Here is a 24,623-nt window from a genome sequence, read left to right on the forward strand (position 1 = left end):
CCAGAGAACATTATCTGTGAACACAATTCACCGTGCCATCCGCTGTTGCCAGCTAAAACTCTATAGTTCAAAGAAGAAGCCGTATCTAAACATGATCCAGAAGCGCAGACGTCTTCTCTGGGCCAAGGCTCGTTTAAAATGGACTGTGGCAAAGTGGAAAACTGTTCTGTGGTCAGACGAATCAAAATTTGAAGTTCTTTATGGAAATCAGGGACGCCGTGTCATTCGGACTAAAGAGGAGAAGGATGACCCGAGTTGATATCAGCGCTCAGTTCAGAAGCCTGCATCTCTGATGGTATGGGGTTGCATTAGTGTGTGTGGCATGGGCAGCTTACACATCTGGAAAGACACCATCAATGCTGAAAGGTATATCCAGGTTCTAGAGCAACATATGCTCCCATCCAGACGACGTCTCTTTCAGGGAAGACCTTGCATTTTCCAACATGACAATGCCAAACCACATACTGCATCAATTACAGCATCATGGCTGCGTAGAAGAAGGGTCCGGGTACTGAACTGGCTAGCCTGCAGTCCAGATCTTTCACCCATAGAAAACATTTGGCGCATCATAAAACGGAAGATACGACAAAAAAGACCTAGACAGTTGAGCAACTAGAATCCTACATTAGACAAGAATGGGTTAACATTCCTATCCCTAAACTTGAGCAACTTGTCTCCTCAGTCCCCAGACGTTTACAGACTGTTGTAAAGAGAAAAGGGGATGTCTCACAGTGGGAAACATGGCCTTGTCCCAACTTTTTTGAGATGTGTTGTTGTCATGAAATTTAAAATCACCTAATTTTTCTCTTTAAATGATACATTTTCTCAGTTTAAACATTTGATATGTCATCTATGTTCTATTCTGAATAAAATATGGAATTTTGAAACTTCCACATCATTGCATTCCGTTTTTATTTACAATTTGTACTTTGTCCCAACTTTTTTGGAACCGGGGTTGTATTTTGGTCTCATCTGACCACATGACCTTCTCCCATGCCTCCTCTGGATCATCCAGATGGTCATTGGCAAACTTCAGATGGGCCTGGACATGTGCTGGCTTGAGCAGGGGGACCTTGCGCGCACTGCAGGATTTTAATCCATAATGGTGTAGTGTGTTACTCATGGTAATCTTTGAGACTGTGGTCCCAGCTCTCTTCAGGTCATTGACCAGGTTCTCCCATGTAGTTCTGGGCTGATCCCTCACCTTTCTCATGATCACTGATACCTCACAAGGCGATATCTTGCATGGAGCCCCAGACTGAGGGAGACTGACAGTCGTCTTGGAGTTTCTTCCATTTTCTAATAATTGCGCCAACAGTTGTTGCCTTCTCACCAAGCTGCTTGCCTATTGTCCTGTAGCCCATCCCAGCCTTGTGCAGGTCTACAATTTTGTCCCTGGTGTCCTTAGACAGCTCTTTGGTCTTGCCCATGGTGGAGAGGTTGGAGTCTGATTGATTGAGTGTGTGAACAGGTGTCTTTTATACAGATAATGAGTTCAAACAGGTACAATTAATACAGGTAATGAGTGGAGAATAGGAGAGCTCTTAAAGAAAAACTAACAGGTCTGTGAGAGCCAGAATTCTTGCTGGTTGGTACCAGCATCAAATACTTATTTCATGCAATAAAATGCAAATTAAATATTTAAAAATCATACAATGTGATTTTCTGGATTTTTTTTTTTAGATTCTGTCTCTCATAGTTGAAGTTTACCTATGATAAAAATTACAGACCTCTCCATTCTTTGTAAGTGGGAAAACTTTCAAAATCGGCAGTATGTCCAATACTTATTTTCCCCACTGTAAGTACAGTACATCTGTCCAAAACTTTCAAAACATTTTCTTTTCTTTTTTTAATGTTTATTTCTGCCTTTATTTTTGGATTTGTTTGTTTATTTATGTTCTGTGACTCCAGTATAGTGCTATGGGCAGAGAAAAGGAAACGAAAGTTAAAGAAAGGAGATTATTATCTTCTGCTTCTGTTTAATACTGCATAATGCACAATGTGCTGTTTTGTAAATTATGTTTTTAAGAATGAGTATGATTTGATATTTGAGACTCAGTAACTTCATTTACAATTTCAATCCAGATGTTTACATTGGGGCGGCACGGTGGTGTAGTGGTTAGCGCTGTCGCCTCACAGCAAGAAGGTCGGCGTTCGAGCCCCGTGGCCGGCGAGGGCCTTTCTGTGTGGAGTTTGCATGTTCTCCCCGTGTCCGTGTGGGTTTCTTCCGGGTGCTCCAGTTTCCCCCACAGTCCAAAGACATGCAGGTTAGGTTAACTGGTGACTCTAAATTGACCGTAGGTGTGAATGTGAGTGTGAATAGTTGTCTGTGTCTATGTGTCAGCCCTGTGATGACCTGGCAACTTGTCCAGGGTGTACCCCGCCTTTTGCCTGTAGTCAGCTGGGATAGGCTCCAGCTTGCGTGTGACCCTGTAGAACAGGATAAAGCGGCTAGAGATAATGAGATGAGATGTTTACATTGTTATTTGCTGATGTCATCCAAAGAGTTGAGGCTGCATTTGAAAAGAAAATATTTTCGGTTTCCTTTCCTGAACAAATGGGTGTGGATTTAAATCGCTTCTATCTGTATCACTGTAGTCTCCCTGATCTGTTTTCACAGTGTGAGATACACAGAGACTGAACACAATGAGATAAATGCTGTCATTCTGCCTGAATACTAAACCTTCCTTTCACTGAAAGCACCCATAAGGGTACATTTTGTTTCTACCTTTAGTCTGTATTTCTAACCTAATATGAATTAATGTTACAAAAATAATTGAAGGTACATAATTGGACCTTATGAACCACTCTTGTTCCACAGAGGAACTGTTTACATGTACTTTATTGATATAAAAGGTTTATATTGTTTTTTGTTTTTCTCTGAGAATTATACTATTTTAGTGAGTTTCATTCATGCATGTGACTCAGTTATTTCTTTCTCTACCAGTTCAACACAAGACACATTTTTCAAAACCAGACTTCTTCAGCTGGAATGCCATTTTACCTGGGCTCTGAACAAAAATGATGTAGATCTCACTGACCTTCTGAACAGGCTAGAAGAACAGCTTAACCTGGATCTTGGAGGGGAGACAGGAGCTGCACGTGCACACAGCTATAAGGGATTTGTGAAATTTCTTCTTGGCTCCAATACTGAGGCTCTCAGCAACTTTGAGAGATCTGTAGAGCTCACTAAGTCTCGTGGAAATGACTGTGACAAGTTGTTTGTTGTTGCTTATGGAGACCTTGCATGGTTATACTATCACATGGGTAATTTCACAGAGTGTGAAAGCTACTTGAGTAAGCTGAGCGAGATTAAAGTGAAATATCCATCTGTCCCATATGCTGAGGTGCTTGGAGAAAAAGGATGGACATTCCTTAAGTTTTCTCAGAAATATTATGAATGGGCGAAAAAGTGCTTCAAGAAGGCCCTGGAGCTGGAACCAGAGGACCCTGAATGGAATGCCGGCCTTGCTATTGCTCTGTATCGGCTGGAGTATAATCTCCAAAATTCAGCGGTGTCAACTGAAACTTCAACTGAAAATTCAACTGATCAGCTTAGATGGGCCATAGCCACGAACCCAGACGATGATGTTCTTAAGGTTCTGCTTGCACTTAGATTGACTGTTGACAAGAAGTACAATGAGGCAGAGAGCCTAGTGGAGCAAGCCTTAGAGAGCTCTCCAGAACATCCAAATGTGCTTCGATATGTTGCAAAGTTTTTGCGGAATCAAGGGTCTGTGGACAGGTCTATTGCCCTCCTAAAGACAGCATTAGAGAAAGTGACCAATGCAGCCTTTATACACCATCAGCTGGGGCTTTGCTATAAGCAAAAGATCCAGAATCTGAGGTTTGCAGGAAGCCACCACAGAACAGGTGCTGAAATTAAGCAAGCTCAAGAGCAGTGCATCTACCACTTGGAGATAGCGACCAAACTGAAGACTGGTTTCATCCTTGCTATGAGTGATCTGGCCCTCCAGTATGGGGTGAAGCGGGATATGCAGAGAGCAGAAGAAATGTTCCACAATGCATTTCAGACAGCTAAAGAAAGAAACGAGAACTGCCAGTATGTTCATCTCTGTTATGCAGAATTCCAGCAGTACAGTATGAAATGTGAGCCTGCTGCCATCAAACACTACACTGAATGTCTGAATTTAAATCCAAAGACATATCATGGGAAGAAAAGTGCTGAAAGTCTGAAAAAGATTGCAAAGAGAAGAATTGAGAACAACCCAGAGGATGGAGAGGCCTTTGGAATACTCGGAATCATTCATAAGGAACAAGGAGAAAAGCAACAAGCCATAGAGTGCTTTGAGAAAGCGCTGAGCTGTGAAGACAATGAGGATTATCTCAGTCATCTTTGTGAACTTCAGATTTCATTACAGTAATATTACAAATATCCTGTTTGATATATAGCCAATTATTTATACATTCATGAGAGTTAATAGTGACTGTATACTGTCTGAATTTAAAAAATATAAATATATATATATATATATGTACACACAAACACACACGATAAGATATTAAGATTACTGTTATAATGAATAGATCATTAGTTCAATATGCTATTAATATTAAATGTAGTAATGGAAGAAGATGACTGCTTTACTCCCTATTAATGTTCTATTATTAAAGTTTGTCCTGCACTTTGTTTTGAAAAAATCACTTTCTTCTTATGGAAATTAAAGTACTTTTAAGTGAGAAATCATAACCTGTGTTGATCTCTTTCCTGCAGAACAAATATTGAGGTTTTTCACCCACGTGACCAAGTCATGTGATGCATCGTTAGGCTGCCATTTTGGACGTCACGGCTCGAATCAGTTTGAATGCGAGGAAGGCGACAAACGAAAAACATAAAAGAAAAAGGAGCGAGATGCAGAAAACACCTTCACTATCCAGCGACGTAGGGCATTTACAGGGCGAGCAGAGGGAGAGGTATTTGCAAAAATTGAGGTTAGCAGGCTTAGAGAACGACGTTTACCTGCTTCCACCAGGATTGTTCACTGACGTCCGGAAGTACACAAAGCCCTCGTCTTTACCTGACTTCGGCCCACATGATCTGTATACCTATGTCGTTAAAAACCCATCGCCATACACAGGTATTGATCTGAAAGCGTATAAGAGTTTGGATGCCTACAAATATTTTGTGTCAGGCTGGGTAACATGCCTACATCAGCGGGTCGTCCCTGGTGCCGGTGGTCGCCATCTTATTACAGCTAAGGTTTGTTCACGTTTTCATTTACTTTCGGTCCTCAGGATAAACAAAATGTTATTAAATGTCATTGAAATAACTTCTTAGTCTGTTGAGACATGGCCCGTTATAAATTTGCTGTTACCAGGCAATGACCAAGAACTGTATTATTAGGGTCGGTGTCTGTGTTGTAGCAGTGTACTAGCAGCTAGCTGTTAGCACTAGCTAATGTCAACAACATCATAGCTGGTATGTTACTGTAGCAATATTTACGTTCAGTCATTTGGATGACTGTTAAAACCTTTCAGTCTCAAGTTTTTCCTTTACTGTATTTACTAGTTTACTGTAATAATGATCCGGCAGCTATTTACACCGGATCCAGTGTAAATAGCTGCCGGAGCGCGCTCCGGCTTGCTCCCCCTCAAATTAAGCAGCGCGCTCCGGCTTGCTCCCGGAGTGCTCCGGCCAAGGTTCCGGAGCGCGCTCCGGCTTGCTCCCCCTCAAATTAAGCAGCGCGCTCCGGCTTGCTCCCGGAGTGCTCCGGCCGAGGTTCCGGAGTGCGTTCCGGCATGCTCCCCCTCAAATTAAGTAGCACGCTCCCGCTTGCTCCCGGAGTACTCCGGCCGAGGTTCCGGAGCGCGCTCCGGCAGCTATTTACACTGGATCCAGTGTAAATAGCTGCCGGATCATAATTACAGTAAACTAGTAAATACAGTAAAGGAAAAACTTGAGACTGAAAGGTTTTAACGGTCATCCAAATGACTGAACGTAAACATTGCTACAGTAACATACCAGCTACTATGTTGTTGACATTAGCTAGCTTGACCTTCAAAATGGCGGACACCGGGGCGTCACGTGACCCTGTGACGTCAGGTGAAATACCTCAATAGCCATAGACTAAATAACACGTTAGATACAACTGCAACTAAATGTGTTTCTTCTCTTTTTCCTTTTTCATTTTGTAGGAGCAAATACAGCTGTTAAAAAAAAAACTAGATAAACAGGTAGACACACCTGGTTATGAAATATGGACGTCTAATAAACACAGCTGTCTGTCAAGTTGTACATGCTCACATATTGTACCCTGATGGCTTAATACAAGACACTTATATAATGCATTCAGGAATAATGAATGTGTTGAGAGTGGATATACACACAGACATGAGTAATGTGGAAATGAAAGTAAACAGGACACTTTGTGCTGAAAGGAGATATGCAGAGCCTTTATTTTTAAATAAATTTCTGAGTGGATAGTATCTCCATCCTTTACTCTTGCATGCTGTAAAATGGGAATAAAAATATACTTTTGAGAGTTAAAAATCAACCACGAAGTTGGCAATCGAGCTGCCCCCACTGAGCCAGCCCTGAGTGCGTGACATCACAGCTGTCACCGGTTTTAAAGGTCATAGGCAACGGTCGGGGGTGAAACGTGGAATATCAACTTTATTGTCTAGAACAACCCAAAAAGCGAATTCAATCTGCCTAGTGTCTAATTTGCACCCTAAAATGGAATAAAACAGCTAAAATATACTGTTTTGCCCAATTTCCAAAGGTTTGTTTACATCTCACTTATGCGCACTTTCACTGCCAGTGAACCATCGTCGTGACGTCATTTGAGCCAAACAGACCGGGAGCAGTTCTGTGTTTACCTGCGAACCAAGCACACGTGTACGGACTTTGGTCGTGAGAGGTTGTGTAAAATGTCTGAAAGCGATAGCGATTTTGAAGTAGGAATTCTCCAAATTAAATATCGAGAGGTGAAACCATATATGTATGAACCTATGGCCATTGCAAAGCAATCAGTGAACGTGGTTCACTGGTTTGACTGTGCGGCTTCGGAATCGGACAGCGACTCGGCCGACTCTGATCGCGGTGACCCCGGACCTCAACAAGACTCGCTCCCAAATGATTTATCCTGGTAATTATGATAAATTCTTACTTTCGTCGTAATACTAAATAAGAGCCCTTTTGAAGAATAATTAAACCGCCCTCCCTAGTGGATATAGGTAACAATTACTGGACAGTGCACCGGTAGGCCACATTAGCCTGCCATCCGCGGCATTATACTATTTATAGCCTACTCTAAGCGAGAAAATATCCCTTTGTCTCCTTTCCACAATGACTGTACAGGATCCCTCAGGATTCTTGAGTCAAGTCAAGTCAACTTTATTGTCAAATATGCTATACATGCTCGACATACAGCACAGATGAAATTTCAGTCCGCTCTGACCCGCAGTGCAAACAGGCAATGCAATAAATAAAAATAGAATAACTGAAATAAACAATATAAACACACATATGCATACACACACAACCCCGATTCCAAAAAAGTTGGGACAAAGTACAAATTGTAAATAAAAACGGAATGCAATAATTTACAAATCTCAAAAACTGATATTGTATTCACAATAGAACATAGACAACATATCAAATATCGAAAGTGAGACATTTTGAAATTTCATGCCAAATACTGTCTCATATGAAATTTCATGACAGCAACACATCTCAAAAAAGTTGGGACAGGGGCAATAAGAGGCTGGAAAAGTTAAAGGTACAAAAAAGGAACAGCTGGAGGACCAATTTGCAACTCATTAGGTCAATTGGCAATAGGTCATTAACATGACTGGGTATAAAAAGAGCATCTTGGAGTGGCAGCGGCTCTCAGAAGTAAAGATGGGAAGAGGATCACCAATCCCCCTAATTCTGCGCCGACAAATAGTGGAGCAATATCAGAAAGGAGTTCGACAGTGTAAAATTGCAAAGAGTTTGAACATATCATCATCTAAAGTGCATAATATCATCAAAAGATTCAGAGAATCTGGAAGAATCTCTGTGCGTAAGGGTCAAGGCCGGAAAACCATACCGGGTGCCCATGATCTTCGGGCCCTTAGACGGCACTGCATCACATACAGGCATGCTTCTGTATTGGAAATCACAAAATGGGCTCAGGAATATTTCCAGAGAACATTATCTGTGAACACAATTCACCGTGTCATCCGCCGTTGCCAGCTAAAACTCTACAGTTCAAAGAAGAAGCTGTATCTAAACATGATCCAGAAGCGCAAACGTCTTCTCTGGGCCAAGGCTCATTTAAAATGGACTGTGGAAAAGTGGAAAACTGTTCTGTGGTCAGACGAATCAAAATTTGAAGTTCTTTATGGAAATCAGGGACGCCGTGTCATTCGGACTAAAGAGGAGAAGGACCACCCAAGTTGTTATCAGCGCTCAGTTCAGAAGCCTGCATCTCTGATGGTATGGGGTTATATTAGTGCGTGTGGCATGGGCAGCTTACACATCTGGAAACAGAACCTCTTCATCTGTCCACACTACAGCGAAGCGCTACAGTACCGATACTGTACCGGTACGAAACCCATACATTTGTGGGTTTCGTACTGATACAGTTATACCGCTACAGTACCGGTATAGTTGCTAGTGTGGACAGGTGTTGCGGTACGAAAGTAGTATCGTATCGGTACAAAATCCCTAGTGTGGACAGGGTAATAGAGATAAACAACCATTCACACTTACATTCACACCTACGGTCAATTTCGAGCCACCAACTAGCCTAACCTGCATGTCTTTGGACTGTGGGGGGAAACCAGAACACCTGGAGGAAACATGGAAAGAGACACGGCGAGAACATGCAAACTCCACACAGAAAGGAAGGAAGGAAGGAAAATTTATTTCTAAAGCACATTTAAACACAGTTTACACTGACCAAAGTGCTGTACAGAGTGTAAAAATAAATAGATATATTAAAGCCGCTAGCGGCCTTGACGGGCCCTCGCACGTGTGGTTCCGCAACCCAGGACATTCCACCACCCAACAAAACAGTCACATGTCATATACTCATCAAATATTCAAAGGTGATGTGCATGTTGCAAATGCCATGACTGCTTGACGGATGAGAGATAGACAAAGACTGTGTGTGTGTGTGTGTGTGTGTGGTGTGAAAATGTACATTTATATATGTACAAAACTATACATATGTCTCCTCCTTATCTCTATCTCACGCTGTAATCTTAAGTCATCTTAGCTTTCCTGTGTCTGCAGTGTGTGTGTGTGCGCATGCAGAGTTTTCATATGTCTGCAACAAAATGCACAATGATGGGGGCTCTACAATCCCGATTCCAAAAAAGTTGGGACAAAGTACATATTGTAAATAAAAACGGAATGCAATAATTTACAAATCTCTAAAACTGATATTGTATTCACAATAGAACATAGACAACATATCAAATGTCGAAAGTGAGACATTTTGAAATTTCATGCCAAATATTGGCTCATTTGAAATTTCATGACAGCAACACATCTCAAAAAAGTTGGGACAGGGGCAATAAGAGGCTGGAAAAGTTAAAGGTACAAAAAAGGAACAGCTGGAGGACCAAACTGCAACTCATTAGGTCAATTGGCAATAGGTCATTAACATGACTGGGTATAAAAAGAGCATCTTGGAGTGGCAGCGGCTCTCAGAAGTAAAGATGGGAAGAGGATCACCAATCCCCCCAATTCTGCACCGACAAATAGTGGAGCAATATCAGAAATGAGTTTGACAGTGTAAAATTGCAAAGAGTTTGAACATATCATCATCTACAGTGCATAATATCATCAAAAGATTCAGAGAATCTGGAAGAATCTCTGTGCGTAAGGGTCAAGGCCGGAAAACCATACCGGGTGCCCGTGATCTTCGGGCCCTTAGACGGCACTGCATCACATACAGGCATGCTTCTGTATTGGAAATCACAAAATGGGCTCAGGAATATTTCCAGAGAACATTATCTGTGAACACAATTCACCGTGCCATCCGCTGTTGCCAGCTAAAACTCTATAGTTCAAAGAAGAAGCCGTATCTAAACATGATCCAGAAGCGCAGACGTCTTCTCTGGGCCAAGGCTCGTTTAAAATGGACTGTGGCAAAGTGGAAAACTGTTCTGTGGTCAGACGAATCAAAATTTGAAGTTCTTTATGGAAATCAGGGACGCCGTGTCATTCGGACTAAAGAGGAGAAGGATGACCCGAGTTGATATCAGCGCTCAGTTCAGAAGCCTGCATCTCTGATGGTATGGGGTTGCATTAGTGTGTGTGGCATGGGCAGCTTACACATCTGGAAAGACACCATCAATGCTGAAAGGTATATCCAGGTTCTAGAGCAACATATGCTCCCATCCAGACGACGTCTCTTTCAGGGAAGACCTTGCATTTTCCAACATGACAATGCCAAACCACATACTGCATCAATTACAGCATCATGGCTGCGTAGAAGAAGGGTCCGGGTACTGAACTGGCCAGCCTGCAGTCCAGATCTTTCACCCATAGAAAACATTTGGCGCATCATAAAACGGAAGATACGACAAAAAAGACCTAGACAGTTGAGCAACTAGAATCCTACATTAGACAAGAATGGGTTAACATTCCTATCCCTAAACTTGAGCAACTTGTCTCCTCAGTCCCCAGACGTTTACAGACTGTTGTAAAGAGAAAAGGGGATGTCTCACAGTGGGAAACATGGCCTTGTCCCAACTTTTTTGAGATGTGTTGTTGTCATGAAATTTAAAATCACCTAATTTTTCTCTTTAAATGATACATTTTCTCAGTTTAAACATTTGATATGTCATCTATGTTCTATTCTGAATAAAATATGGAATTTTGAAACTTCCACATCATTGCATTCCGTTTTTATTTACAATTTGTACTTTGTCCCAACTTTTTTGGAACCGGGGTTGTATTTTGGTCTCATCTGACCACATGACCTTCTCCCATGCCTCCTCTGGATCATCCAGATGGTCATTGGCAAACTTCAGATGGGCCTGGACATGTGCTGGCTTGAGCAGGGGGACCTTGCGCGCACTGCAGGATTTTAATCCATAATGGTGTAGTGTGTTACTAATGGTAATCTTTGAGACTGTGGTCCCAGCTCTCTTCAGGTCATTGACCAGGTTCTCCCATGTAGTTCTGGGCTGATCCCTCACCTTTCTCATGATCACTGATACCTCACAAGGCGATATCTTGCATGGAGCCCCAGACTGAGGGAGACTGACAGTCGTCTTGGAGTTTCTTCCATTTTCTAATAATTGCGCCAACAGTTGTTGCCTTCTCACCAAGCTGCTTGCCTATTGTCCTGTAGCCCATCCCAGCCTTGTGCAGGTCTACAATTTTGTCCCTGGTGTCCTTAGACAGCTCTTTGGTCTTGCCCATGGTGGAGAGGTTGGAGTCTGATTGATTGAGTGTGTGAACAGGTGTCTTTTATACAGATAATGAGTTCAAACAGGTACAATTAATACAGGTAATGAGTGGAGAATAGGAGAGCTCTTAAAGAAAAACTAACAGGTCTGTGAGAGCCAGAATTCTTGCTGGTTGGTACCAGCATCAAATACTTATTTCATGCAATAAAATGCAAATTAAATATTTAAAAATCATACAATGTGATTTTCTGGATTTTTTTTTTTAGATTCTGTCTCTCATAGTTGAAGTTTACCTATGATAAAAATTACAGACCTCTCCATTCTTTGTAAGTGGGAAAACTTTCAAAATCGGCAGTATGTCCAATACTTATTTTCCCCACTGTAAGTACAGTACATCTGTCCAAAACTTTCAAAACATTTTCTTTTCTTTTTTTAATGTTTATTTCTGCCTTTATTTTTGGATTTGTTTGTTTATTTATGTTCTGTGACTCCAGTATAGTGCTATGGGCAGAGAAAAGGAAACGAAAGTTAAAGAAAGGAGATTATTATCTTCTGCTTCTGTTTAATACTGCATAATGCACAATGTGCTGTTTTGTAAATTATGTTTTTAAGAATGAGTATGATTTGATATTTGAGACTCAGTAACTTCATTTACAATTTCAATCCAGATGTTTACATTGGGGCGGCACGGTGGTGTAGTGGTTAGCGCTGTCGCCTCACAGCAAGAAGGTCGGCGTTCGAGCCCCGTGGCCGGCGAGGGCCTTTCTGTGTGGAGTTTGCATGTTCTCCCCGTGTCCGTGTGGGTTTCTTCCGGGTGCTCCAGTTTCCCCCACAGTCCAAAGACATGCAGGTTAGGTTAACTGGTGACTCTAAATTGACCGTAGGTGTGAATGTGAGTGTGAATAGTTGTCTGTGTCTATGTGTCAGCCCTGTGATGACCTGGCAACTTGTCCAGGGTGTACCCCGCCTTTTGCCTGTAGTCAGCTGGGATAGGCTCCAGCTTGCGTGTGACCCTGTAGAACAGGATAAAGCGGCTAGAGATAATGAGATGAGATGTTTACATTGTTATTTGCTGATGTCATCCAAAGAGTTGAGGCTGCATTTGAAAAGAAAATATTTTCGGTTTCCTTTCCTGAACAAATGGGTGTGGATTTAAATCGCTTCTATCTGTATCACTGTAGTCTCCCTGATCTGTTTTCACAGTGTGAGATACACAGAGACTGAACACAATGAGATAAATGCTGTCATTCTGCCTGAATACTAAACCTTCCTTTCACTGAAAGCACCCATAAGGGTACATTTTGTTTCTACCTTTAGTCTGTATTTCTAACCTAATATGAATTAATGTTACAAAAATAATTGAAGGTACATAATTGGACCTTATGAACCACTCTTGTTCCACAGAGGAACTGTTTACATGTACTTTATTGATATAAAAGGTTTATATTGTTTTTTGTTTTTCTCTGAGAATTATACTATTTTAGTGAGTTTCATTCATGCATGTGACTCAGTTATTTCTTTCTCTACTAGTTCAACACAAGACACATTTTTCAAAACCAGACTTCTTCAGCTGGAATGCCATTTTACCTGGGCTCTGAACAAAAATGATGTAGATCTCACTGACCTTCTGAACAGGCTAGAAGAACAGCTTAACCTGGATCTTGGAGGGGAGACAGGAGCTGCACGTGCACACAGCTATAAGGGATTTGTGAAATTTCTTCTTGGCTCCAATACTGAGGCTCTCAGCAACTTTGAGAGATCTGTAGAGCTCACTAAGTCTCGTGGAAATGACTGTGACAAGTTGTTTGTTGTTGCTTATGGAGACCTTGCATGGTTATACTATCACATGGGTAATTTCACAGAGTGTGAAAGCTACTTGAGTAAGCTGAGCGAGATTAAAGTGAAATATCCATCTGTCCCATATGCTGAGGTGCTTGGAGAAAAAGGATGGACATTCCTTAAGTTTTCTCAGAAATATTATGAATGGGCGAAAAAGTGCTTCAAGAAGGCCCTGGAGCTGGAACCAGAGGACCCTGAATGGAATGCCGGCCTTGCTATTGCTCTGTATCGGCTGGAGTATAATCTCCAAAATTCAGCGGTGTCAACTGAAACTTCAACTGAAAATTCAACTGATCAGCTTAGATGGGCCATAGCCACGAACCCAGACGATGATGTTCTTAAGGTTCTGCTTGCACTTAGATTGACTGTTGACAAGAAGTACAATGAGGCAGAGAGCCTAGTGGAGCAAGCCTTAGAGAGCTCTCCAGAACATCCAAATGTGCTTCGATATGTTGCAAAGTTTTTGCGGAATCAAGGGTCTGTGGACAGGTCTATTGCCCTCCTAAAGACAGCATTAGAGAAAGTGACCAATGCAGCCTTTATACACCATCAGCTGGGGCTTTGCTATAAGCAAAAGATCCAGAATCTGAGGTTTGCAGGAAGCCACCACAGAACAGGTGCTGAAATTAAGCAAGCTCAAGAGCAGTGCATCTACCACTTGGAGATAGCGACCAAACTGAAGACTGGTTTCATCCTTGCTATGAGTGATCTGGCCCTCCAGTATGGGGTGAAGCGGGATATGCAGAGAGCAGAAGAAATGTTCCACAATGCATTTCAGACAGCTAAAGAAAGAAACGAGAACTGCCAGTATGTTCATCTCTGTTATGCAGAATTCCAGCAGTACAGTATGAAATGTGAGCCTGCTGCCATCAAACACTACACTGAATGTCTGAATTTAAATCCAAAGACATATCATGGGAAGAAAAGTGCTGAAAGTCTGAAAAAGATTGCAAAGAGAAGAATTGAGAACAACCCAGAGGATGGAGAGGCCTTTGGAATACTCGGAATCATTCATAAGGAACAAGGAGAAAAGCAACAAGCCATAGAGTGCTTTGAGAAAGCGCTGAGCTGTGAAGACAATGAGGATTATCTCAGTCATCTTTGTGAACTTCAGATTTCATTACAGTAATATTACAAATATCCTGTTTGATATATAGCCAATTATTTATACATTCATGAGAGTTAATAGTGACTGTATACTGTCTGAATTTAAAAAATATAAATATATATATATATATATATATATATATATATATATATATATATATATATATATATATATGTACACACAAACACACACGATAAGATATTAAGATTACTGTTATAATGAATAGATCATTAGTTCAATATGCTATTAATATTAAATGTAGTAATGGAAGAAGATGACTGCTTTACTCCCTATTAATGTTCTATTATTAAAGTTTGTCCTGCACTTTGTTTTGAAAAAATCACTTTCTTCTTATGGAAATTAAAGTACTTTTAAGTGAGAAATCATAACCTGTGTTGATCTCTTTCCTGCAGAACAAATATTGAGGTTTTTCACCCACGTGACCAAGTCATGTGATGCATCGTTAGGCTGCCATTTTGGACGTCACGGCTCGAATCAGTTTGAATGCGAGGAAGGCGACAAACGAAAAACATAAAAGAAAAAGGAGCGAGATGCAGAAAACACCTTCACTATCCAGCGACGTAGGGCATTTACAGGGCGAGCAGAGGGAGAGGTATTTGCAAAAATTGAGGTTAGCAGGCTTAGAGAACGACGTTTACCTGCTTCCACCAGGATTGTTCACTGACGTCCGGAAGTACACAAAGCCCTCGTCTTTACCTGACTTCGGCCCACATGATCTGTATACCTATGTCGTTAAAAACCCATCGCCATACACAGGTATTGATCTGAAAGCGTATAAGAGTTTGGATGCCTACAAATATTTTGTGTCAGGCTGGGTAACATGCCTACATCAGCGGGTCGTCCCTGGTGCCGGTGGTCGCCATCTTATTACAGCTAAGGTTTGTTCACGTTTTCATTTACTTTCGGTCCTCAGGATAAACAAAATGTTATTAAATGTCATTGAAATAACTTCTTAGTCTGTTGAGACATGGCCCGTTATAAATTTGCTGTTACCAGGCAATGACCAAGAACTGTATTATTAGGGTCGGTGTCTGTGTTGTAGCAGTGTACTAGCAGCTAGCTGTTAGCACTAGCTAATGTCAACAACATCATAGCTGGTATGTTACTGTAGCAATATTTACGTTCAGTCATTTGGATGACTGTTAAAACCTTTCAGTCTCAAGTTTTTCCTTTACTGTATTTACTAGTTTACTGTAATAATGATCCGGCAGCTATTTACACCGGATCCAGTGTAAATAGCTGCCGGAGCGCGCTCCGGCTTGCTCCCCCTCAAATTAAGCAGCGCGCTCCGGCTTGCTCCCGGAGTGCTCCGGCCAAGGTTCCGGAGCGCGCTCCGGCTTGCTCCCCCTCAAATTAAGCAGCGCGCTCCGGCTTGCTCCCGGAGTGCTCCGGCCGAGGTTCCGGAGTGCGTTCCGGCATGCTCCCCCTCAAATTAAGTAGCACGCTCCCGCTTGCTCCCGGAGTACTCCGGCCGAGGTTCCGGAGCGCGCTCCGGCAGCTATTTACACTGGATCCAGTGTAAATAGCTGCCGGATCATAATTACAGTAAACTAGTAAATACAGTAAAGGAAAAACTTGAGACTGAAAGGTTTTAACGGTCATCCAAATGACTGAACGTAAACATTGCTACAGTAACATACCAGCTACTATGTTGTTGACATTAGCTAGCTTGACCTTCAAAATGGCGGACACCGGGGCGTCACGTGACCCTGTGACGTCAGGTGAAATACCTCAATAGCCATAGACTAAATAACACGTTAGATACAACTGCAACTAAATGTGTTTCTTCTCTTTTTCCTTTTTCATTTTGTAGGAGCAAATACAGCTGTTAAAAAAAAAACTAGATAAACAGGTAGACACACCTGGTTATGAAATATGGACGTCTAATAAACACAGCTGTCTGTCAAGTTGTACATGCTCACATATTGTACCCTGATGGCTTAATACAAGACACTTATATAATGCATTCAGGAATAATGAATGTGTTGAGAGTGGATATACACACAGACATGAGTAATGTGGAAATGAAAGTAAACAGGACACTTTGTGCTGAAAGGAGATATGCAGAGCCTTTATTTTTAAATAAATTTCTGAGTGGATAGTATCTCCATCCTTTACTCTTGCATGCTGTAAAATGGGAATAAAAATATACTTTTGAGAGTTAAAAATCAACCACGAAGTTGGCAATCGAGCTGCCCCCACTGAGCCAGCCCTGAGTGCGTGACATCACAGCTGTCACCGGTTTTAAAGGTCATAGGCAACGGTCGGGGGTGAAACGTGGAATATCAACTTTATTGTCTAGAACAACCCAAAAAGCGAATTCAATCTGCCTAGTGTCTAATTTGCACCCTAAAATGGAATAAAACAGCTAAAATATACTGTTTTGCCCAATTTCCAAAGGTTTGTTTACATCTCACTTATGCGCACTTTCACTGCCAGTGAACCATCGTCGTGACGTCATTTGAGCCAAACAGACCGGGAGCAGTTCTGTGTTTACCTGCGAACCAAGCACACGTGTACGGACTTTGGTCGTGAGAGGTTGTGTAAAATGTCTGAAAGCGATAGCGATTTTGAAGTAGGAATTCTCCAAATTAAATATCGAGAGGTGAAACCATATATGTATGAACCTATGGCCATTGCAAAGCAATCAGTGAACGTGGTTCACTGGTTTGACTGTGCGGCTTCGGAATCGGACAGCGACTCGGCCGACTCTGATCGCGGTGACCCCGGACCTCAACAAGACTCGCTCCCAAATGATTTATCCTGGTAATTATGATAAATTCTTACTTTCGTCGTAATACTAAATAAGAGCCCTTTTGAAGAATAATTAAACCGCCCTCCCTAGTGGATATAGGTAACAATTACTGGACAGTGCACCGGTAGGCCACATTAGCCTGCCATCCGCGGCATTATACTATTTATAGCCTACTCTAAGCGAGAAAATATCCCTTTGTCTCCTTTCCACAATGACTGTACAGGATCCCTCAGGATTCTTGAGTCAAGTCAAGTCAACTTTATTGTCAAATATGCTATACATGCTCGACATACAGCACAGATGAAATTTCAGTCCGCTCTGACCCGCAGTGCAAACAGGCAATGCAATAAATAAAAATAGAATAACTGAAATAAACAATATAAACACACATATGCATACACACACAACCCCGATTCCAAAAAAGTTGGGACAAAGTACAAATTGTAAATAAAAACGGAATGCAATAATTTACAAATCTCAAAAACTGATATTGTATTCACAATAGAACATAGACAACATATCAAATATCGAAAGTGAGACATTTTGAAATTTCATGCCAAATACTGTCTCATATGAAATTTCATGACAGCAACACATCTCAAAAAAGTTGGGACAGGGGCAATAAGAGGCTGGAAAAGTTAAAGGTACAAAAAAGGAACAGCTGGAGGACCAAACTGCAACTCATTAGGTCAATTGGCAATAGGTCATTAACATGACTGGGTATAAAAAGAGCATCTTGGAGTGGCAGCGGCTCTCAGAAGTAAAGATGGGAAGAGGATCACCAATCCCCCTAATTCTGCGCCGACAAATAGTGGAGCAATATCAGAAAGGAGTTCGACAGTGTAAAATTGCAAAGAGTTTGAACATATCATCATCTAAAGTGCATAAGATCATCAAAAGATTCAGAGAATCTGGAAGAATCTCTGTGCGTAAGGGTCAAGGCCGGAAAACCATACCGGGTGCCCATGATCTTCGGGCCCTTAGACGGCACTGCATCACATACAGGCATGCTTCTGTATTGGAAATCACAAAATGGGCTCAGGAATATTTCCAGAGAACATTATCTGTGAACACAATTCACCGTGTCATCCGCCGTTGCCAGCTAAAACTCTACAGTTCAAAGAAGAAGCTGTATCTAAACATGATCCAGAAGCGCAAACGTCTTCTCTGGGCCAAGGCTCATTTAAAATGGACTGTGGCAAAGTGGAAAACTGTTCTGTGGTCAGACGAATCAAAATTTGAAGTTCTTTATGGAAATCAGGGACGCCGTGTCATTCGGACTAAAGAGGAGAAGGACCACCCAAGTTGTTATCAGCGCTCAGTTCAGAAGCCTGCATCTCTGATGGTATGGGGTTATATTAGTGCGTGTGGCATGGGCAGCTTACACATCTGTCCACACTACAGCGAAGCGCTACAGTACCGATACTGTACCGGTACGAAACCCATACATTTGTGGGTTTCGTACTGATACAGTTATACCGCTACAGTACCGGTATAGTTGCTAGTGTGGACAGGTGTTGCGGTACGAAAGTAGTATCGTATCGGTACAAAATCCCTAGTGTGGACAGGGTAATAGAGATAAACAACCATTCACACTTACATTCACACCTACGGTCAATTTCGAGCCACCAACTAGCCTAACCTGCATGTCTTTGGACTGTGGGGGGAAACCAGAACACCTGGAGGAAACATGGAAAGAGACACGGCGAGAACATGCAAACTCCACACAGAAAGGAAGGAAGGAAGGAAAATTTATTTCTAAAGCACATTTAAACACAGTTTACACTGACCAAAGTGCTGTACAGAGTGTAAAAATAAATAGATATATTAAAGCCGCTAGCGGCCTTGACGGGCCCTCGCACGTGTGGTTCCGCAACCCAGGACATTCCACCACCCAACAAAACAGTCACATGTCATATACTCATCAAATATTCAAAGGTGATGTGCATGTTGCAAATGCCATGACTGCTTGACGGATGAGAGATAGACAAAGACTGTGTGTGTGTGTGTGTGTGTGGTGTGAAAATGTACATTTATATATGTACAAAACTATACATATGTCTCCTCCTTATCTCTATCTCACGCTGTAATCTTAAGTCATCTTAGCTTTCCTGTGTCTGCAGTGTGTGTGTGTGTGTGTGAATGCAGAGTTTTCATATGTCTGCAACAAAATGCACAATGATGGGGGCTCTACAATCCCGATTCCAAAAAAGTTGGGACAAAGTACATATTGTAAATAAAAACGGAATGCAATAATTTACAAATCTCTAAAACTGATATTGTATTCACAATAGAACATAGACAACATATCAAATGTCGAAAGTGAGACATTTTGAAATTTCATGCCAAATATTGGCTCATTTGAAATTTCATGACAGCAACACATCTCAAAAAAGTTGGGACAGGGGCAATAAGAGGCTGGAAAAGTTAAAGGTACAAAAAAGGAACAGCTGGAGGACCAAACTGCAACTCATTAGGTCAATTGGCAATAGGTCATTAACATGACTGGGTATAAAAAGAGCATCTTGGAGTGGCAGCGGCTCTCAGAAGTAAAGATGGGAAGAGGATCACCAATCCCCCCAATTCTGCACCGACAAATAGTGGAGCAATATCAGAAATGAGTTTGACAGTGTAAAATTGCAAAGAGTTTGAACATATCATCATCTACAGTGCATAATATCATCAAAAGATTCAGAGAATCTGGAAGAATCTCTGTGCGTAAGGGTCAAGGCCGGAAAACCATACCGGGTGCCCGTGATCTTCGGGCCCTTAGACGGCACTGCATCACATACAGGCATGCTTCTGTATTGGAAATCACAAAATGGGCTCAGGAATATTTCCAGAGAACATTATCTGTGAACACAATTCACCGTGCCATCCGCTGTTGCCAGCTAAAACTCTATAGTTCAAAGAAGAAGCCGTATCTAAACATGATCCAGAAGCGCAGACGTCTTCTCTGGGCCAAGGCTCGTTTAAAATGGACTGTGGCAAAGTGGAAAACTGTTCTGTGGTCAGACGAATCAAAATTTGAAGTTCTTTATGGAAATCAGGGACGCCGTGTCATTCGGACTAAAGAGGAGAAGGATGACCCGAGTTGATATCAGCGCTCAGTTCAGAAGCCTGCATCTCTGATGGTATGGGGTTGCATTAGTGTGTGTGGCATGGGCAGCTTACACATCTGGAAAGACACCATCAATGCTGAAAGGTATATCCAGGTTCTAGAGCAACATATGCTCCCATCCAGACGACGTCTCTTTCAGGGAAGACCTTGCATTTTCCAACATGACAATGCCAAACCACATACTGCATCAATTACAGCATCATGGCTGCGTAGAAGAAGGGTCCGGGTACTGAACTGGCCAGCCTGCAGTCCAGATCTTTCACCCATAGAAAACATTTGGCGCATCATAAAACGGAAGATACGACAAAAAAGACCTAGACAGTTGAGCAACTAGAATCCTACATTAGACAAGAATGGGTTAACATTCCTATCCCTAAACTTGAGCAACTTGTCTCCTCAGTCCCCAGACGTTTACAGACTGTTGTAAAGAGAAAAGGGGATGTCTCACAGTGGGAAACATGGCCTTGTCCCAACTTTTTTGAGATGTGTTGTTGTCATGAAATTTAAAATCACCTAATTTTTCTCTTTAAATGATACATTTTCTCAGTTTAAACATTTGATATGTCATCTATGTTCTATTCTGAATAAAATATGGAATTTTGAAACTTCCACATCATTGCATTCCGTTTTTATTTACAATTTGTACTTTGTCCCAACTTTTTTGGAACCGGGGTTGTATTTTGGTCTCATCTGACCACATGACCTTCTCCCATGCCTCCTCTGGATCATCCAGATGGTCATTGGCAAACTTCAGATGGGCCTGGACATGTGCTGGCTTGAGCAGGGGGACCTTGCGCGCACTGCAGGATTTTAATCCATAATGGTGTAGTGTGTTACTAATGGTAATCTTTGAGACTGTGGTCCCAGCTCTCTTCAGGTCATTGACCAGGTTCTCCCATGTAGTTCTGGGCTGATCCCTCACCTTTCTCATGATCACTGATACCTCACAAGGCGATATCTTGCATGGAGCCCCAGACTGAGGGAGACTGACAGTCGTCTTGGAGTTTCTTCCATTTTCTAATAATTGCGCCAACAGTTGTTGCCTTCTCACCAAGCTGCTTGCCTATTGTCCTGTAGCCCATCCCAGCCTTGTGCAGGTCTACAATTTTGTCCCTGGTGTCCTTAGACAGCTCTTTGGTCTTGCCCATGGTGGAGAGGTTGGAGTCTGATTGATTGAGTGTGTGAACAGGTGTCTTTTATACAGATAATGAGTTCAAACAGGTACAATTAATACAGGTAATGAGTGGAGAATAGGAGAGCTCTTAAAGAAAAACTAACAGGTCTGTGAGAGCCAGAATTCTTGCTGGTTGGTACCAGCATCAAATACTTATTTCATGCAATAAAATGCAAATTAAATATTTAAAAATCATACAATGTGATTTTCTGGATTTTTTTTTTTAGATTCTGTCTCTCATAGTTGAAGTTTACCTATGATAAAAATTACAGACCTCTCCATTCTTTGTAAGTGGGAAAACTTTCAAAATCGGCAGTATGTCCAATACTTATTTTCCCCACTGTAAGTACAGTACATCTGTCCAAAACTTTCAAAACATTTTCTTTTCTTTTTTTAATGTTTATTTCTGCCTTTATTTTTGGATTTGTTTGTTTATTTATGTTCTGTGACTCCAGTATAGTGCTATGGGCAGAGAAAAGGAAACGAAAGTTAAAGAAAGGAGATTATTATCTTCTGCTTCTGTTTAATACTGCATAATGCACAATGTGCTGTTTTGTAAATTATGTTTTTAAGAATGAGTATGATTTGATATTTGAGACTCAGTAACTTCATTTACAATTTCAATCCAGATGTTTACATTGGGGCGGCACGGTGGTGTAGTGGTTAGCGCTGTCGCCTCACAGCAAGAAGGTCGGCGTTCGAGCCCCGTGGCCGGCGAGGGCCTTTCTGTGTGGAGTTTGCATGTTCTCCCCGTGTCCGTGTGGGTTTCTTCCGGGTGCTCCAGTTTCCCCCACAGTCCAAAGACATGCAGGTTAGGTTAACTGGTGACTCTAAATTGACCGTAGGTGTGAATGTGAGTGTGAATAGTTGTCTGTGTCTATGTGTCAGCCCTGTGATGACCTGGCAACTTGTCCAGGGTGTACCCCGCCTTTTGCCTGTAGTCAGCTGGGATAGGCTCCAGCTTGCGTGTGACCCTGTAGAACAGGATAAAGCGGCTAGAGATAATGAGATGAGATGTTTACATTGTTATTTGCTGATGTCATCCAAAGAGTTGAGGCTGCATTTGAAAAGAAAATATTTTCGGTTTCCTTTCCTGAACAAATGGGTGTGGATTTAAATCGCTTCTATCTGTATCACTGTAGTCTCCCTGATCTGTTTTCACAGTGTGAGATACACAGAGACTGAACACAATGAGATAAATGCTGTCATTCTGCCTGAATACTAAACCTTCCTTTCACTGAAAGCACCCATAAGGGTACATTTTGTTTCTACCTTTAGTCTGTATTTCTAACCTAATATGAATTAATGTTACAAAAATAATTGAAGGTACATAATTGGACCTTATGAACCACTCTTGTTCCACAGAGGAACTGTTTACATGTACTTTATTGATATAAAAGGTTTATATTGTTTTTTGTTTTTCTCTGAGAATTATACTATTTTAGTGAGTTTCATTCATGCATGTGACTCAGTTATTTCTTTCTCTACTAGTTCAACACAAGACACATTTTTCAAAACCAGACTTCTTCAGCTGGAATGCCATTTTACCTGGGCTCTGAACAAAAATGATGTAGATCTCACTGACCTTCTGAACAGGCTAGAAGAACAGCTTAACCTGGATCTTGGAGGGGAGACAGGAGCTGCACGTGCACACAGCTATAAGGGATTTGTGAAATTTCTTCTTGGCTCCAATACTGAGGCTCTCAGCAACTTTGAGAGATCTGTAGAGCTCACTAAGTCTCGTGGAAATGACTGTGACAAGTTGTTTGTTGTTGCTTATGGAGACCTTGCATGGTTATACTATCACATGGGTAATTTCACAGAGTGTGAAAGCTACTTGAGTAAGCTGAGCGAGATTAAAGTGAAATATCCATCTGTCCCATATGCTGAGGTGCTTGGAGAAAAAGGATGGACATTCCTTAAGTTTTCTCAGAAATATTATGAATGGGCGAAAAAGTGCTTCAAGAAGGCCCTGGAGCTGGAACCAGAGGACCCTGAATGGAATGCCGGCCTTGCTATTGCTCTGTATCGGCTGGAGTATAATCTCCAAAATTCAGCGGTGTCAACTGAAACTTCAACTGAAAATTCAACTGATCAGCTTAGATGGGCCATAGCCACGAACCCAGACGATGATGTTCTTAAGGTTCTGCTTGCACTTAGATTGACTGTTGACAAGAAGTACAATGAGGCAGAGAGCCTAGTGGAGCAAGCCTTAGAGAGCTCTCCAGAACATCCAAATGTGCTTCGATATGTTGCAAAGTTTTTGCGGAATCAAGGGTCTGTGGACAGGTCTATTGCCCTCCTAAAGACAGCATTAGAGAAAGTGACCAATGCAGCCTTTATACACCATCAGCTGGGGCTTTGCTATAAGCAAAAGATCCAGAATCTGAGGTTTGCAGGAAGCCACCACAGAACAGGTGCTGAAATTAAGCAAGCTCAAGAGCAGTGCATCTACCACTTGGAGATAGCGACCAAACTGAAGACTGGTTTCATCCTTGCTATGAGTGATCTGGCCCTCCAGTATGGGGTGAAGCGGGATATGCAGAGAGCAGAAGAAATGTTCCACAATGCATTTCAGACAGCTAAAGAAAGAAACGAGAACTGCCAGTATGTTCATCTCTGTTATGCAGAATTCCAGCAGTACAGTATGAAATGTGAGCCTGCTGCCATCAAACACTACACTGAATGTCTGAATTTAAATCCAAAGACATATCATGGGAAGAAAAGTGCTGAAAGTCTGAAAAAGATTGCAAAGAGAAGAATTGAGAACAACCCAGAGGATGGAGAGGCCTTTGGAATACTCGGAATCATTCATAAGGAACAAGGAGAAAAGCAACAAGCCATAGAGTGCTTTGAGAAAGCGCTGAGCTGTGAAGACAATGAGGATTATCTCAGTCATCTTTGTGAACTTCAGATTTCATTACAGTAATATTACAAATATCCTGTTTGATATATAGCCAATTATTTATACATTCATGAGAGTTAATAGTGACTGTATACTGTCTGAATTTAAAAAATATAAATATATATATATATATATATATATGTACACACAAACACACACGATAAGATATTAAGATTACTGTTATAATGAATAGATCATTAGTTCAATATGCTATTAATATTAAATGTAGTAATGGAAGAAGATGACTGCTTTACTCCCTATTAATGTTCTATTATTAAAGTTTGTCCTGCACTTTGTTTTGAAAAAATCACTTTCTTCTTATGGAAA

General features: G+C 41.5%; 3 protein-coding genes across 3 annotated transcripts; all 3 read left to right on the top strand.

The window, feature by feature from the left end:
• The first annotated feature begins 2,557 nt into the window (after positions 1–2,557).
• Positions 2,558–4,385, top strand: LOC132897601 (interferon-induced protein with tetratricopeptide repeats 5-like). The gene is made up of 2 exons (XM_060938845.1): positions 2,558–2,621; positions 2,902–4,385. Exons 1-2 carry the CDS (start codon positions 2,558–2,560, stop codon positions 4,383–4,385), a joined length of 1,548 nt encoding a protein of 515 aa, XP_060794828.1.
• Positions 4,386–12,513: 8,128 nt separating this feature from the next.
• On the top strand, positions 12,514–14,341 carry LOC132897602 (interferon-induced protein with tetratricopeptide repeats 5-like). The gene is made up of 2 exons (XM_060938846.1): positions 12,514–12,577; positions 12,858–14,341. The coding sequence occupies exons 1-2, from the start codon at positions 12,514–12,516 to the stop codon at positions 14,339–14,341; spliced, it is 1,548 nt and encodes a 515-aa protein (XP_060794829.1).
• Positions 14,342–22,492: 8,151 nt separating this feature from the next.
• Positions 22,493–24,320, top strand: LOC132897603 (interferon-induced protein with tetratricopeptide repeats 5-like). The gene is made up of 2 exons (XM_060938847.1): positions 22,493–22,556; positions 22,837–24,320. Exons 1-2 carry the CDS (start codon positions 22,493–22,495, stop codon positions 24,318–24,320), a joined length of 1,548 nt encoding a protein of 515 aa, XP_060794830.1.
• Positions 24,321–24,623: the final 303 nt, after the last annotated feature.

Source organism: Neoarius graeffei, chromosome 14 (assembly GCF_027579695.1).
Source record: "Neoarius graeffei isolate fNeoGra1 chromosome 14, fNeoGra1.pri, whole genome shotgun sequence".
Taxonomy (NCBI): domain Eukaryota; kingdom Metazoa; phylum Chordata; class Actinopteri; order Siluriformes; family Ariidae; genus Neoarius; species Neoarius graeffei.